The sequence below is a fragment of the Ascaphus truei genome, chromosome 2 (assembly GCF_040206685.1).
Source record: "Ascaphus truei isolate aAscTru1 chromosome 2, aAscTru1.hap1, whole genome shotgun sequence".
Lineage (NCBI taxonomy): Eukaryota > Metazoa > Chordata > Amphibia > Anura > Ascaphidae > Ascaphus > Ascaphus truei.
Window position 1 is genome coordinate 76,731,354 of NC_134484.1, and position 18,068 is coordinate 76,749,421.

Below are 18,068 nucleotides of genomic sequence, written 5' to 3' on the forward strand. Positions count from 1 at the left end.
CTCTCACTTCTCCTCTCGCCTTCATCCACTACCCCCTTCATCCTCTCACCACTTCATCCTCACCCCCTCCCTTTATCCTCTCTCACCCCCTCCCCTCATCATCTCCCACCCCTCCCCTCATCATCTCTCACCCTCCTCCCCTCATCCTCTCTCACCACCCCTCCCTTCATCCTCTAACCCCCTCATCCTCTCTCACTGCACCACCCCTCATCCTCTCACCCCCTCATCCTCTATCACCCCCCTCATCCACCTCACCCCCTCCCTCCATCCTCTCACCCCCTCCCTCCATCCTCTCACCCCCTCCCTCCATCCTCTCACCCCCTCCCTCCATCCTCTCTCACCCCCCATCCCTTCGTCCTGTCTCATCCCCATCCCTTCATCCTCTCTCATCCATCTACCTGTCATTCTCACTCCCACTAAACAGCCACACACACACACACACAACAGAACAAATATGCACAGGATACAAACAGGACAGAGGCAGAGGCAGGACCAGATGGGACAGAAGCAGGACACAGACATAAAGGACAGAGGCAGGACAGAGGCACAGACAGGACACAGGCTACCGGCAGGCAGGACACAGGCAGGAAACAGGACACAGGCATGCAGGACACAGGTAGGATACACAGGACACAGGCAGACAGGACACACAGGACACAGGCAGGCAGGCAGGCAGGAGACACAGGACACAGGCAGGCAGGACACACAGGCAGGAGACACAGTCAGGAGACACATGCAGGCAGGACACAGCCTCACCTTCTCTGCTCCATGCTTTTCCTCCACTCTTTGGCCCCACCCCCAGGCTCCTTCCATCTCCTACTGATTGGCTGCATTACACAGCAGGAGCCAATCAGGATGGAGAAATCTGCCCAGCCCCATAGCAGCAGCAGCCTTGCTTTCTCCCTTCTCGGGGGGAAATCCCATGATTCTAGAGACTAAGGCCTCGTTCAGGGTGCCAGCTGCAGGACTCGGAGGGAGGGAGGGAGGGAGGCAGTGCTGCAGTTTGCTGGGCGATCTGTGTTTATCCCCCAGCAGACTTTTCAGCGTTGGGGAGGGGGCGGGGTTACACACAGCAGGGTAAGTATCCAAGTTGCAGTCATGAAATCATTCTGAAGAATGATTTCATTGGCTGCCTAGGTCCCAGTGACGCTGCTGCAGCTCAAAAAAACGAAATTTTCGTTTATTGAAACTGTAGTCAGCTTCAACTCCTGGCTTCGGAGACAGGGCGGTTGCTACCCTGACAACCAGTATTCAAATTGAATACTTTGTTTCTCACGGCAGCACGCACGGCAGCACGCCCTCCCTCCGAAGCCAGCACCCTGAACGAGGCCTTAATACCAGACACCAGGCAACCATAGGGAAAGAATTAAGCACCAGTTCTGAGAACTGGGGAAATTCTAGGTACAGGTTCCCAATTGTATATCCATGTTATACTGTATGGTATTGGGTCTAACCACTTGTTGCTTTACCACATGCGACACAATTACTCCCCTTATATAACTTGGGTTATGAGATGTCATTGAGTGTCACTGAGATCAATTTTGATTTATATGTTATCCATCACACATATATATTCCCATAACCTCAATTGTTCACACCACAAAGAGGATTTTTTAAATGAGACTTTACTATATTTTTGTATTATATACTTCATTTTGGCATCTATAATTAATGATATGTATTAAAGTTTTATTATTTTGGGATTTTAACAGCTGGTTATATCAGTCATTGGACTGCTCTATCATATTAATGGGAAGGACTATTACAGACCAGTTCACAGAACACTATAGATGTACAGTATTGAGTTCTTAATTTGGGGATTCTTTGATCCTTCTTGTATCACTTCTGTTTTTGCTTCATTATTGTCTACATTTGCACCTACATAATAATTTTGTGATACTATTTACATTTGGGTCTATACTGGTGAGTGGTTTCATATTTCTCTTTACAAAAGTAAATAAAGACACAGAAAAGGATGGGAATGGGTTATATCCTTGGGCAAGGTAGAGGTTCATTGTATATTATTCTAGGCCATTATAGCAGTCATCCAGGGAAGGGGAATCATTCATTTAATGCAGGGGGTACAGTACTTGTACCTACCCTCAAGAGTTACAATAGGTTTACTGACCCTTATTCAGTCATTTAGTCAATTCAGACATGGCAGTGCTACCAGTTCACTAGGCTACATACAGTATGCAAAGCTATTGATTCTGAATGTTTCAAGATTTTTGTGTCCGTATCAATAATTATGTTTGATAAACATGCCTTCTGTTATGAACTGAAGTCTTAAAAGTGGATTAAGGGCCTTCCTTCATTTTAATGTAATCAATTTAAAACAGGAAAATAAAGCCTGGGGGAGGCTTTGCTTTTTGGTACACTGGAGGATAGTCTGTGCTGCTAGAAACATATAAATAAATATAATGCGGCAGTGAAGCAGAAGAAAAAAAGGCTTTTATTGGAAACAGCTTGAGATTCTGGAAAGGTTTCTAACAGAGACCTAAATAGTTTACTGCAAAGAAATACTGCTATTTTGATTTTTCTCAGAGAAGTATTAACAACAAACTCTTACCCCCAGCAGGTGTAATATGTTGTGGTCTGGAAATTTGGGGCTAGATTTACACAATTATGTAATAAATCCTTGGCACAAGTAAAAGATGTCTCCTTCTACGTTGTGTATAATGGACTTTTTACATTACAATATTTACACCAGTGACACAAAATGTTTTGCATATTATTAATTATTCAATTAAGAAGAAGAAGTCATTATTTCTGTGGTCATTTGTAGCCAAATTATTTATGATATTAAATATTACAACAGTACATTGAATGCATTTACATGAGGATTTTATAGTACATTTCAATACTTAAGTAGTGTGTATGCAAAGATTACTCAGAGGCCATGGAGCATGGGCAGTATGCTGACCAAGCTGTTTCAACCCAGTTCTGCTAGTAGACTGATTCAGTGTTACTTTCCAGTAGGGAAGGGATTTAAATTGTAGAATGAAGGGTGAAAGCTGCATTAAGATGGAGAGTTACTTGTAATTGTTAGTACTGGGACCATCATTTCATTAATATATATATTTTTTGACAATATGTACGGCATTACATTTTAGGAGGAAATGTTTATTTGATCACAAACTGCCAACCTTTGCAAGTATGTAGGAATTTCTTTCATCATTCACATTCAATTGAAGATATTACCTGTAAAGTGCGCATCTTTTTTATTCTATTGTAGCAATCCTTCCAAACTGCTGTACAATGTTGTTTGTTATACAATATACTCTATTACTTAGAGTCCCAGCTCTTTTCTATGACAGTTTAAAAAAACACTAATTATACAGCAGAATTGATAACTACCAGCCTAACAAAAATGACATTTTCATTATCTTGAGTGTGTGTTGAACAGTAGAGTCTAACACATGAATATATCACTCTGTGGGGCCTATTGAGGTAGCTCCGATAAGTGACTTATTGACAGTTTTGAGCACTTTTTGAGCGGGTTTGTACGTGTAGCTATTCAGAGTGCTCTGATAACATGCCAAACTCGCTAGAAAACTGCTTTTTTTTTCGGTTGGTAGCACTCCCGCTCAGAGAAACTGAGCGGTAGCTCAATAAATGCTCAAACTAATTTTTTTCACGAAACAAGCTATTCAAGTAGCTTTGAGATGCAGATCGCGGCTGCAACTCGCAGATTCTGATCTCGCCACCTGAAAGCTGCTGAGATGGAATCTGCGATGTGCATATGAAGCAGCAAATGTATTGTTACTACATCTGATTGAAGCCAGGGGTCTCCGGAGTGGACCCACATTAATATCAGTTCTGGAGACCCCCTGCTTCAATCAGATGTAATAAATAATGTAAATAGTGTATTGAAGGGGTTAACCCCTCCCTAAACACCCTCTCCGGGGCAACTACCCCCTTCACCCACCCCTCTACCACCAACAACACATAGGAATGAGTAAGAGTGCTATTAGCCAAAGATGATAATAGCGATTTTGCCCATTCAAATAATCATTACAGTGCAATACAATTTAATACATTACTATAAAAAAACGTATTACTATAAAACAAAACTCTAGCTATTTCATCTATTCATTGTCACTGTTATCATCTATGCCCTCAATGGATCACAAAGACTGTAGCCACATTAGTAAGCAATGGCTAGCCAACAAACCTCCCCTCTACCCCCAAAACTCCCCCTCCCCCTGTGACACACAGTTGGATATTGTTCGGCTTGCAACCAGATCAATGGCATATGCAGTAGCAGTAAAGAGAGCACTTTGGTTAAGCCTTGGGCAGCAGATGCCTCATCCAAGAATAGGCTGGTTTCTTTACCTTATTGAAGTGATTATCTCTTTGGAAAACCGTGAAACCTGGCGAAGCTGACGGTATCACGTGGCGAAACCGGTTGAGTGGGAGTCCTTTCACCATATGGAGCATTCTTGGAGAGGAGCAGCAGGCCGCGAGGTTGCTACCTGAAAACCGGATCTGACGTCAGACGCCCAGACCCGCGGAGACGCGATGGAGTAAAGGCTGGAGACAGAGATCTTATGGTGGCTGCAGGACGGTGAGCTGGTGTGCCAAGCTGTCTCTTCAATACACTATTGCAGTGTGATATGCCTGTTTTTTATTTATATATTCTTTTTCCTCTCTCTATATTGGGGCTACATCTTCTTGAGTACTGGAGCTGCTTCTCCCTCAATCCTTGCTGAGCTGACACTCACCTTGGATAGACTGCCTAAAGCCTTGATTACACACTGCTGTTGATATTCTTACAGTTTGTAAGTAGGCCTTTCACAAGAGCCAAGATTGGAGCTGACATTTGTTTCATTTTGTATTTCTCCTGCACTTAGATTTTCTGTGCTTTTGTGTTTTTCCCTCTATGCTCCTCCTGGAATCTGTGAATCTAAACCGTGAAATGATATCATATCCAAGATGACAGGAGGAAAACATAATTTTCTGCCCCAACAAAGAAGATTAAGATTCTTAAAATTTGCCAGGCCTCCAAGACGGTGTTTCCAGGAGGCAAAATCCAAGAAAACAGGTAGAACCTGTGATGAAATAGGCAGCATGACTTCCTAAAATTCATAGGAAACTCCATTCTGCTGCATATTTTGTTAGGTTTACTGTAAGCAACCATGTTGTTAATGTTGGGCATCAGGATTTTGCCGTTTAGTGAAGTGTGTATTGTATGTGCATTGTATTGTGTTATAATTTATATGGTGTGCGTGAAAGCAGTGATACTGCAATCTCTTAGGATGCTATGGGTTTACTCTGGACTTGCTCTGCAAGAGAGGTAAGCCTGGGGCTTTCTCAGACAGTGTATTGCTGGGAAGGGGAAGTCCATGTAATGGCGTTTACCTGTACCTGCCTACATCCTTTGGACTAGGCTAAGGATAAGGATAGCCATATTTGGGCATGGCATCTTGGGCTTCCTGGGTATGAGAGAAATACAGGAACCCAAACTTCCAAATCAAGAAAGAATGAGCCAGAAGATCCATCGTTTTGGCTTTATGAATGGGCCTCAATCAAGTTGAGGGTCCAGTGGGTTACGCGAACCAGTTTTGAGATTTTAAATCGAATGATAATGTTACATGCATTTTCCATTGAGTTTCCATGTATCAGTGGGGAGTTGCTATTTTGTAGTCCTGGTTTTGGGATTCCTGAACCACCTTCAATCCAAGTAATCTCATCAAATGGGCCCTCTCCCTTAATTATTCTGGACCTGAAAGGCTTAATAAAGGCTGTGTATTGACAGGGGACTTTTCTGTATAGAGAGCGAGCAGAGTAGAGTAGAGCTAAAACATGCCTATCTCCATATTCCAATAAGACCATGAGTTTTTGTCTAGATTGCCAGTACTACCAGTTTATGACACATCCCTTTTGGAATGGTCACAATACCCAGGACATTCACAAAAGGCATAGCAGTGGTGGCAGCATAGATAACGCTCAAATGCATTTTGAAGTCCCATACATAAACGACTGGCTTATCAAAGTCCGTCATAACAAGTTGTCGGAGACTATGAGCGTATAGTGCACAATGTTTTGGAATCCATTAGGTGGATCATCAATTGGAAAAAGACTAATTCATGCCATCTCAGTTCATTCAATTATTGGGGCCCCTGTTCAAACATACAGTTAGTCATTGTGTCACTATCAATTTACAAGGTCCACAGAATTATGAAGAAGGTGCGGTTTTTCAGAAAGCCTTCAAAACCACCAAGTGCAAAGTTTATGCTCATAATAGAACTCCTCAATTCAATTGCAGACGTAGTTCCTTGAGCTACCTTTCATCTCAGGTCGCTGCAGATGAATTCTCTCAGTTTCAGAGGATACCGAAATCCCAGTCCAAATTTCACAATACCGTTATTGTAAAGCAGAAGACATAGTTTGCAGTGGTGAACTACAATCAAGAACGTACATAAAGGCAAATTGTCGATACTGTTCAGATTGAGCGAATTAAAGTCTGATACAAGTCTCACAGGATGGGGTGTGATTGGTCAGGATCAAGTATTAAAGGGACTCTTGTTAAAATCAAGAAAGATGCCTCACGAACAATGTATTGGAGGTTTGAGCCATATTCTATGCTAACCAAGGCATTCGGACAACTCTGACCACTATGAGGCATTCCCCATTAAAGGGTTTTTCTGATAATACCAAAGCAGTCGGTTATATAAACCGGCAAGATGGAACAAGGAGCCTGAGAGTTCTCAAAGAAGCCTCCAGAATCCTAGCAGATGCAAGATTCAAAAGGAAGTTTCTTCAAGCAGTTATTCCAACAACAAAGAGAAGTATTCCGTCCCAAAAGTCTTAAAAGATTGCTCAGGATAACCCATTAATGACTGCCAAACATGACGGAGAAGAAAATAGGAAATTTACTTTCCGATATTTCGATTTCTGGCAGGGTAATTACCAGCTTACTCAGCTGATTGCAGAGATTACCCCATTAATGGGACCTATTCAGAAAGCTTCAATGTTATCACCGCAACATCGAAAGTGTTTGCATGTTCCACCCGAACAGTATGAATTTTGTGAAAATGGTATTTAGTAAGATATATCACTTGGTAAATACCATTTGGCACAAAAATGACATCCCAGCAAGAGTTATAAGTTGCTTTTCAAGCGATATGATTGTGTGATTTCCCTCCAGTCAGGAAGAGCTGTGTAGAGAGAAAATGCATCTCCTTGCACAACTCTTACTTGAGAACATGCGGTTTCTATTTTAATTTTATTAACATAGTATTGAAGCAGGGGGTCTCCGAACCTGAAGCACATTCATTTCCGCCTTGTGGGAGGGGTTAACCCAATCATTACCTTAGCGGTTGTAACCGTTAAGATAAGGGAAAGGTTAATCCTTCCCGGGAGGCCTACTGCACCGACACACTTTATTCGAGCAAATACCCAGTATGTACCTGGCAGATACCTGGAAGGCGCCGCTCCTCACCTCTGACAAGCCCCGTTGCGTTTGCCTTCCCAGCCTGGGTTCATGCCTGGCTGACGGGCGGCTGATCTGTTAAATGATAATGATAAGGATTTAATAGGCTGCAATGCTTCGCGTGTCTACCAGATGGCATAAATTCATGAATTGTAATGCAGTATATATATATATACTGTGCAGTATTGCAGCCAGCGGGAATAAAATGCTTAAATCCCTGCATGGAAAATACCTCAATGCACTCGGGCAGAAAACAGTCACAAACCTCAATACACCCGGGTATACCCGAATTCGTGGGACTAGCCAAGCTCGAATAAAGTGTGTCGCCAGTGTAAACACCGCCCTGGAGCAACTATAACCTTCACTCGCCCCCTCTACCACCAAAAAAACAGGTACGGCTATTTAACCCCTTCATTACCTTAGCCATTAGCCACTAAGATAATGAAGCTCTGTTTTTATTTTAATTTTAATAACATAATATTTAAGCAGGGGGTCTCTAGACCTGAATAGCATTCATTTCAGGTCCGAGGTACAGGCCCCAGTGTGAGGTGCCTGTATTTCCTTCAAGTTTAATTCTCCCACGTCACGTGGGCCGTGACACGGGACATTAAAACTTGCCGAAGATAACGGCACCCAACACAGAGGCCTGAAAATCGTTGGATGTCTGCGCATCATGCTGTACTTCAAGAGAATCATTGCTTCATGTGTCAAGAGTTGTTGGGGTCACAGTTGGATGAGGAGGATGAGCCTTCATCCCGGCAAGGGTAAGAAACACTTTGATTGTATTTAATTTCATTGCCACGTTGACAATCAATGCTTTTTTTTTGGCTATTGTTTGTTTTAATTTTATTGTAATGTGTTTTTTGTGTAATATTTTTTTTTAGGTTGCCCATTGTTGCCAATGTAGCTATCTGTGCCTCCATTGAAGGCATAGGTAACCACAGTGACAATCAATGGATTTATTTTTAGTGTTTATTTTTTAATGTCTTGTAATGTCTATTTTTTTAAAATAGTGTATTATTTTTTTAATCACAAATGGGCAAAAGGGCTATTAGGAGGACGAAGATAAGGACGACCTTTCATTCTGGCAGGGGTAAGTACAATTTGTATTTACTATATACTGTATTGACTGAATATTGCTTTATTTTTAATGGTCAAATGCGCTATAATCCAGATATGGATATTACATTACTGTATGTGTTGGGGATGGGGTTGAAGGGGTGCATAGTAGATGGCAATTGGTTGCCAATGTGGCTATCTATGCATAGTCAAGGGCATAGATAACAACAATGACAATCAATGGATTAAATGGCTTGTGTATTTTTTTATTGTATTGTATTTTGTATTGAATTTTATTGCACTGTATTTTTTATTTGAATGGGCAAAAGCGTTATTATCCATATTTAACTAATAGCACTTTTGCCCATTAATGTGTGGTGGTGCTGGTGATAGAGGGGGTGGGTTAAGGGGGTAATTTCTCATGGGTGGGTGCTTAGGGCTCTCGGGGGGGATTAACCCCTTCCTTACCATTGGCGGCATAATTTGATCCCGCTGCATCATATGACGCCACAATGTCATGGCAACGTGTCACCAGAAGCCGGCTGAGAGCAGGTAAGAGGGAGTTACAGAGGCCTCATGTGCTCCCCGGCAGAAAATCTTGTGCCCCCCAGTTTGCGCACCCCTGATATAAGGAACGGCCTAGTGACACTAAAAACAATACTAACTAGATGATTAGTCCGACCCTTTATGCTGTAAAACTTGCAAGGTCTTCAACATATAAAATTACAAAGTACCTACAATATATTTCCTAAAAAGTTAAAAATCACACACCAAATCTACCCACTGGCATGCATACTTTATAAGCAGTGTTCTATAGAGCAAAACAGCAACACGGTGCTCATAAACAATGATATAATTGTGCATCTACGAATCACAATATACATTCAATAGGAAATTATTATTTCAAGTCATATTCAATAAAACCTTTTGTACAGTAGTATTCACTTTTTGAACTTGCAATCAATGTAATGCTTACTGTGTTTTTGTGCCACTGGTAAAAAAAAAGATTATTCTTTGTTTTAGTTCTAGTTAGAACGGGTAAGAATATTCAGTTGCATATGCAAAATGAAACTAAATTATATATGACTGGTGACCCACAAACCTGTAAAAATGAAAGCAGTCAGATCTATGAAGCAGAATGCTTTGAGTGCTAATCTGCTGGAGGGAACCAGGAACTCAACTGGCCTAGAACTAAACTGAGAAATGAAAAAGACATACTATACTAATTATGATTAGTTTACATTTGATGAAACAATCATCATGCGTGTTAACACTGAATTACTCATGCACTTGATTCACAGCAATGATGTTTGACAATACCGTACTTGCTTTTTCTGTTATATATGAACTCAATTACATTATTAAAATGTACTAGATATAGTATATGTATATATGTATATATGTATGTGTGTGTGTGTGTGTATATATATATATATATATATATATATATATATATATTAGTCAGACATTGTGACAATTATGTGACAGCAAATTATTACAAATATATACACTGTATGTGTGTATATATGTATATACATACAGTGTATATATATTTATAATAATTGTTTGTCACATAATTAATGTCACAATGTCTGACAAACACAGGTTCCAATAATGAATGGACAAAGGTACATTCTGTATTTACTAAGAAATGCTACTTCATAAACCACCCTCCAGTATCGGACAACTCTTTGGGTCATATTCACTAAGGCCCAGGTCCATTAACTCATGGCTCATAACGGGACGTTATCAAAATCATTAATGGGCATTTTGTCCCTGAGGTTGACGCATATCCACAAAGCTAATTACATGCAAAAACAATTACTGTTGTGTATCTCATTAGCGTAGGCTTAACATCATGTTAAGTTACATACAGCAGTACAGCCTTGCATTAGCTTCAAACAACATGGCCCTAAGCATGTCATACCTAAGGTGGTGTTACTTTCTCTTTCTCCTTCTCCAGTAAAAGATACTGTACATCCACATAGAACAATAATAAATTATTTGACCATGAACTACAATGTCACCTGAATATCTGTTTACAAAATTGTATGCGTAGTCCTTTTTTTTAATCTATTTTTAGTAATAAACAGATAAACCAACAATGGATAAAGTTTCATTCTTATTTAACATATTGACTGTCAAACACCGATATACTGTAGGAACCTAAGATATACAAAAAGATACTGGAAAAATTATAGGCTCATAACTCAGAAAACAATCACATATCTGATACTTTAAATGTACTCCTCTTACACTTATGAGACTCCATGAAAATGTATCCAAATTACTCTATTATAAAAGCTTGCAGTTTAATTGACACATATTAACAATGAAGATGCCATGTAAGGCCAATTGTTGCATATTAGAGCAGCACTTTGGCTTCTACAGTTATAGGCTGAGTCCATTGTCAGCAGTTAGGCGCTGAGGCGCGCTGACGCTTGTCAGTGAGCCCCTGCAGCTGCAATGAGAGCGGCTTTAGCAGGGGCTCGCGCACGCTTCCGCAGGCGTGCGGATGCGTAGCTGTTAAAATTTTTTTAGTTTGAGTGCTCATGGGAGCGCAGGGCTGGTCACGTGAGCGGTTCGCCCAATGAAGGTGAACCAGCTCCGTGACATCACTGGCCCGCCCCCGACACGCCCCCGGACGGCGTGGGAATTAAGGCCAGGGAAAGCACCCGCTTTCCCTCAGTCTCAGCTCGCCTCCACACGGCTGCAGTCACCATGGACTCAGCATTAGTCAGTTCCAAATCAACCTGAAGAGAGATGGTTATTACCGTAAACACATAACCAACTAGAGCAGGCCTGCACAACTCGTAAAGTGAGAAGGGCCGAACTGCTCCAAGGAAAAAAGATTTGGGCCGCACGGGTAAAATCATCATCATCATCATCTCTCCTCCAGCACCTCTCATCATCATCATCCTCATATCTCCCCCAGAACCCCTCACTATCAACCTTTGCGATACTTCCCATCTATCTCTCATACCCCCATATCTCTCCCTCACCCTCCCCCTCCACATCAAACACACAACACCCCCCTGCACACTACACACATCCAACCCCCCTGCATCACACATCTCTCTCCCCTGCACCTCCAATCACCCCTCTGCACCTCCAATGACCCCCAACACCTGCACCTCCAATGACCCCCCCCTCTACATCTGTTTGCTGCAGAGGAGGCGGCAGAGAAGGCAGGACTGCACGCACGTGCTCACTCTAGCAGGCAGCAGGCATGGAAGTGCCTCAATGCTAGAGCGCGCTGCTGCCCTGCAGTCCTCTGAGTGGGCTCGTAGGGGAGGGGGGAGAGCAGGCTCGTCTGGGAGGGGGGAGAGCGGGCTCGTCAGGGAATGGGAGAGGGGTCTCGTGGGGGAATGGGAGAGGGGTCTCGTGGGGGAACGGGAGAGGGGTCTCGTGGGGGAACGGGAGAGGGGTCTCGTGGGGGAACGGGAGAGGGGTCTCGTGGGGGAACGGGAGAGGGGTCTCGTGGGGGAACGGGAGAGGGGTCTCGTGGGGGAACGGGAGAGGGGTCTCGTGGGGGAACGGGAGAGGGGTCTCGTGGGAGAACGGGAGAGGGGTCTCGTGGGGGAACGGGAGAGGGGTCTCGTGGGGCAACGGGAGAAGGGTCTCTTGGGGGAACCGGAGAGCGGACTCGTGGGGGAACCGGAGAGCGGACTCATGGGGGAACCAGAGAGCGGACTCATGGGGGAACTGGAGAGTGGACTCATGGGGGAACCGGAGAGCGTACTCGGGAGGGAGGGGGAGAGCGGAAAGCCACCGCGGATCGCACAGTGAGTGCAGATGGGCCGCATGCGGCCCACGGGCTGCGTGTTGTGCAGGCCTGAACTCACATATTGAGTATCAAAAATGAAGAAATAGGAACATAAGTACTGTAAATAGAACCATCACTTATCCAATGTTATAAATTTGCTCCTCAATATATACTCATGAGTGCTCTGAAAAAATAACTGAAGGGCTCTATATTTTTAGTTGATAAAATTGTAATAGAGGAGATCGACAGTAAAATAATAATTATTTTTCTCTCATTGGAAGATTTGTTCAAAATAAATATGTTAATAGTACAGAGAGCATATCATGTAAGGTAAAATAGTTGAATATTAGAGCAAGACCCTCAAATTTCTTTTATCCAACTTCAAACCAGCTACAAGGGATATTGGCTACTGCATTTGTGGCTACTTGTGCCTTCATCAATGGCACTTTTTGCAGGACCTCAATGATACATTGTTTGGTATCCTTCTTTGTTCTTTTAAAATAAATCAGTTGTTTTCCTTGAATGTGTTTTTTCTGATATTCCATAATCCTTCTACCAATTCGACGGTTCACTCTGGGGGACATTACTAAATAGAGTCTGGGGTAACGAAATGGTTACTGAATGACATAAATCAAATAGTGTCCATAAGGGGGACACACGTCTTTAGTCATTAGGGTTTATCAAAAGTGATACTGGTCTCACTTCATAGGTCAGGTTATGAAAGCAATGTGTGGACTTTTAGGGATTTAATAGAGATTTCATAGCACAAAAATACTGTATATGGTTGGACTACTAATTTTAAGATTAACATCTTTATTGTTACGTGAGAGAATAAGAAAAAAGAAAAACATTTTCAATCACTGCAATACTGATTTTTAGTTGCAGAAGAACTGACACTTCAACACTAATCTGTCTGAAGGTTTTCTTGTGCAGTTTTAGTACGAAAACAAGATAACCGTTTAACAGAACTGAGGAGAAAGGTCAATGTGAACCTTTTGCTTTTACCAGACACAGAGCAGACACAATTAAAAACAACTAATTAATGTCTAAAAATAATTAACCCTATAACACAAAAGAACTGTTATCTATCAGAGAAGAATATGACAATACAGAAAGGTGTTGGGACAAGTTACATTTCAATCTATTATATTGCTCCTGGCTGGTTTGCTATTGAATGATCGATTGAAGATGATGAAGATGAATAAGCAAGTTCCTTTAATTTGTATAGAGAGCCTTGTGAAAATAGTCTATGTTTTAATCTTTAAAAGAATTGTTCCTTTATTTGTAATCGAGCGTTTCTTCTTATCCAATTTAAAATGAAATATCCGAAAACAGATCTCTTGAAAGTTAATTTATTTATTGCAAGACAAAATAACAATACAGGCAGTCCTCGGTTATCCGACACAATGCGTTACTCAAAATGGCGTTGTAAAGTGAAACGTTGTAAAGTGAAACACGTTTTCCCATAGGAACACTGTTTAAATGAAAGGTTCTGTTCCTGAAGGCATTTTTAACACTAAAATACACCAAATATTTTATGCAGGCAATAAGATATGCAGCACACGCATAAATTATATAGTGTATATACTGTATTATATATATAATATAACATAATAAATAATATATTATATAGTATAATATAATATTATATAGTATAATATTATATATATACACTCTTACGACGCTTTGCAACGTTGTTTATGTGAATGTGTATATATATACACACATAACCAACGTTGCAAAGCGTCGTAAGAGCGTTGGATAAGCCATTTTGGCGTTGTAAAAATGAATATAGGTATGCATTGCACAGCGTTGGATAAGCCATTCGTTGTAAAGCGAAGCGTTGTAAAACGAGGACTGCCTGTATAGCTTAATCTACAGGTACAGGCCCAACTAAAACATACTATAGCCAGAAAGCGGTAAAGCATTCTTGATTGCTCGATGGTATCAATCGTTCTGACGTATCTACTCTAAATTTGAATGTATAACACAATATACTGTATGTTCTTTTATCTTTTCTTTTTCCCACATACAGTATCTTCTGGCGCAATAACCTGCACCCAAGAGAACACATGACCTACTAGTATCTACTCTAAAAAACGGTTCAAAAAGTAATTTCTTCATCTACAGATTAACCAATGCATGGCTTTGTTAATATGAACAATAATACAATTAAACAATAACATATTCTCATCCTTATAAAAATTTGGGCACAAAGCCTATAATCTTGATTGGCTCCTTTTTGTACCCAAAATGTACTATAAACAAATCACTTGTTCTAACTTTCCTACAAATCAAAAGGAAAACAAAATGTGCGCTTGGTCACTATTAACTTGTGTGGTGGTAGGGAACCTGTGGGTGATTCAGTGGGGAGACTGAATGATCTGTAGGAGGTGTGGGCAGGAAAGGGGAATGAGAGGGGACTTGTGTGTGGACGGTGAGGTCCCTGTGAATGTGTAGGATAAATGTGTGTAGAATAAACTGTCACGGGAGACTAGGGAGACACCTTTATACCGGGATCATATCACTGAACAAAGCAAGATGATGAAATAAATTGTACATTTATTCACTTAAAATAAGCAAACACACAATGCTACACAAAAGACCGGCAGAAAGCACACTTACTTGGGACTGGGGTAACAAAACTATACTCTAGTAGGTGCAGGGACTTCAACATCCAGAAGTTTACCCTCAATAATCTTGGAACTGCAAAGAATCCCGGCAGATTTTGCTTCAAGCAGAACCTTGCCTCATTCTTGCTGGAAACTGGAAAAAAAACTTTAGAATCTTGAGAGAATCTAAAAACTTGGGAACTGCCAAATCTGAGCTGCGTCAAGGTTTTTAAACCTCTCAGTTTCATTCATAGAAATCTTACAGCCCAATCAAAAAGCCTGAGAAATTTCTTAGCAACCAATCAGAGCAGGGCTCGCCTGGATGATGATGTCAGAGACAGGGGGCGTGTGAGCCAGCTTGAAAAAAAACATGTGGGCTGGAAATATGAATCAGCCAATGGGAAATATTCCCACAAGCAGCAACTTCCCCCCAGCTAACCCCTTGCTGGCTCCAGTAAGTCTGAGAAAAACCCAAATGGCTTTTCCTCTGCCCCTCCTTGCTACCAAATGGCCCAGTATTTCAATATCCTGGATTCCCTTTGAAGCTAGAAGGCGGGGTAGCCATCATGTCTCCTATGCAAAAGCTTAACTGAATGGAATTTTATACATACAGGATAACACACTCTGAACCTTACTTTCATAAAATATAAACCTTGGGGACCCTAAACGCACCTAAACAGGTCAGGTTTTCCTATACTTTACAAGGGACACCTTGGCACTAACTGGGGTACCCTTATGTTACCTAGGGATCCCTGCAGCTACAGGAACACTTTTCATCCCTGTGCCTCATTTTACTGTGCCTAAAGCATACATGTACATAACACACTTTGCTAATAAAATATATGCTTTAACAATCCTAAGTCTCTCTGGTTATGGGTAATAGAAGAAGAAACTGCACGTCATTTCCCCCTAGCCATATTCCCCACACACTCTTTATAATAAACTTAGTACGGATTCCAAGAACGCTCTCACAACCTTAGATGATTGGAGTACCTCAGAACTCCTATACCGGTACTAGGCGACTGGGGCCTTCACTGAGTGTCCCCATTACCTTTCTGGTCTGGGCTGAAGCAGGGAGCGCTGTGGTGAGTTGCACAAGCGTTTTCAATGGAAGATATTACAGGGACCATGTGTCTACATGCATCCAGGCATCCAACCTGATTCCTGGGTACATTTTTAGGGGAACTAGCAACTCTGGGCCCTGTCTAGATAGGCACAATCTGCCAACACTTTCCCCACAAACCCCCCCTTGAAACTCATACCACAGCCACCTCTGCTTGGTGGCACTCCTGGAAAGATTAAAACACATAAAATACATTGCTTTTGCTACTTGGAGATAAATAATCCCATAAAGGCCTCTTCTATTACAATAAATAAAGAAGCCTAAATTAAATAAATTGTGGTTTCCAGCACTCAATGAATGAATGCTGAAAACCATAATACATTTCAGTGCACAGTAGGGCCCCGCTTTACGGCACTCCGCTTCACAGCGTTCCGCTCATACGGCGTTTCCCAATGTATACCCATATTCATTAGGTTCAGTGCTTGTTTCGTATTTCAGGCGATTTTCGGCATGACCTGCACAGCAGCAAAGTATCCTGTCACTAAACAACAGTTTTAGTGCAACTCCTTGTCAGATCCCATTTGTCAGCTAAACAGTTTACAGCTCTGCACCTCTGTTTTCAAAGGTACAATACAGTACAGTAGGGCCCCGCTTTACAGCGATTTCCGCTTTACGGCGGCGGCCTGGAACGGGACCCGCCGTATGAACGGGGCCCTGCTGTAGATATTTTCGGGATGAGGGATCCCATACAGTAGGTTTCCGTGTAACCATTCAAAATACCCAAATGAACTTTCCCAAACAGATTACAGACACTCGAATCACAAATACACATTAATTTTGTCATCTTTTTCTCTCTAAGGTATTTCTTAGGAAAATGATAGCTGCAAGAATCAAACACCAAAAAAAACATTTAAAATAGTTCTTACTCAGTTTTGTGCGTATCAATTGTGTGAAAAAGCTCGCTCAATTCTTCCGCACTTAGAACTCCATCAGCAAAGTAAGCCTTGAATTCTTCAAAGGATAACTTTCCATCATCTGCAATCAGAACAAAAAGCAATATAATTATGAGAATGCATTTGCAATGTCTTTTATTTTTCTTCTTCAAAGACATACAGTACTGTAGCACAGCAATGGAACACCCTGCTAGAAATTGTCAGCCTAGCAGATAATAGTTTTATTCTGTTTGTGTTTGAGCTTAAGTATGATTTATCTGCATCTCATTCCATCTAGAGCCTCTCACCTAAAATATTGTGGACCTACCAAAGGCATCAGCCCTAAGAGCCCCCCAAGCTCTTGGGAAGGGAGGAGTTCCCCAAGATCTTCAACTGACGACGAGCATGTAAAGGGTTAATATCTCATCAAAGAAACTACTGGAAATCACCCGCCTTCTAATCAGCAGTTTTATTGTTATTTGTGAGTTTAAGCTGAAGTCTTGCTCAGCTTCCACTTATTACATCTGCAGCCTCCCTCACCTAATACAGCTCAATCCCATTATAGCACGATCCGCTATAATGCAAATCTGCTTATAACGCGGTATTACCGTGGCTCCGTTTTTAAAATTAAAAAAAAAAATTGTAAAAAAAAATTGAAATTTTTTTGGGGGGCAAACTTACACACACACACACACCAGCCCACCCCCCTCCCCCTCCCTCCCCGTACCTCTTCTGCTGTAGGGGAGGATAGAAGGGAGCTGGTCCCTGGCCGGGGGACTCAGAGACAGCTGACATCCCAGCAAAGGCTACGTGAGCTCTCTCCCCCCCCCCACTCCCCTCTCTACAGACTCACAGCTTCTCTGCATAAATCAGCTGCTGCAGATGCCGGGTAAGTGCTGCTGTGTGGGAGGATAGAAGGGAGCTGGTCCCTGGCCCAAAGGCTGTGTGAGCTCTCCCCACCCCCCTCTCCAGTGCTGCTGTGGGGGAGGATAGAAGGGAGCTGGTCCCTGGCCCAAAGGCTGTGTGAGCTCTCTCCCCCCTCCCCCCCCCCCGACTCGGAGCTTCTGTGCACAGCTCAACTGCTGCAGATGCCGGGTAAGTGCTGCTGCTGCTGGGGGCCTGCCACTGCGACGCTGGTCTCAGGGAGACCTGGGAGAGTTATCCCAGCTTTCCCTCTTCGGCGGGCGCGGAGTCCCTGATC

At 42.2% G+C, this 18,068-nt stretch overlaps 1 protein-coding gene across 1 annotated transcript in view; it reads right to left on the reverse strand.

The window, feature by feature from the left end:
* Nucleotides 1-18,068, reverse strand: part of NECAB1 (N-terminal EF-hand calcium binding protein 1) — a 322,496-nt gene that overhangs the window by 225,853 nt on the left and 78,575 nt on the right. Inside the window, exon 3 of the mRNA XM_075582919.1 lies at nucleotides 16,862-16,970. Within this exon, the coding sequence (XP_075439034.1) occupies nucleotides 16,862-16,970 (109 nt within the window). The remainder of the gene's footprint in view (nucleotides 1-16,861; nucleotides 16,971-18,068) is intronic.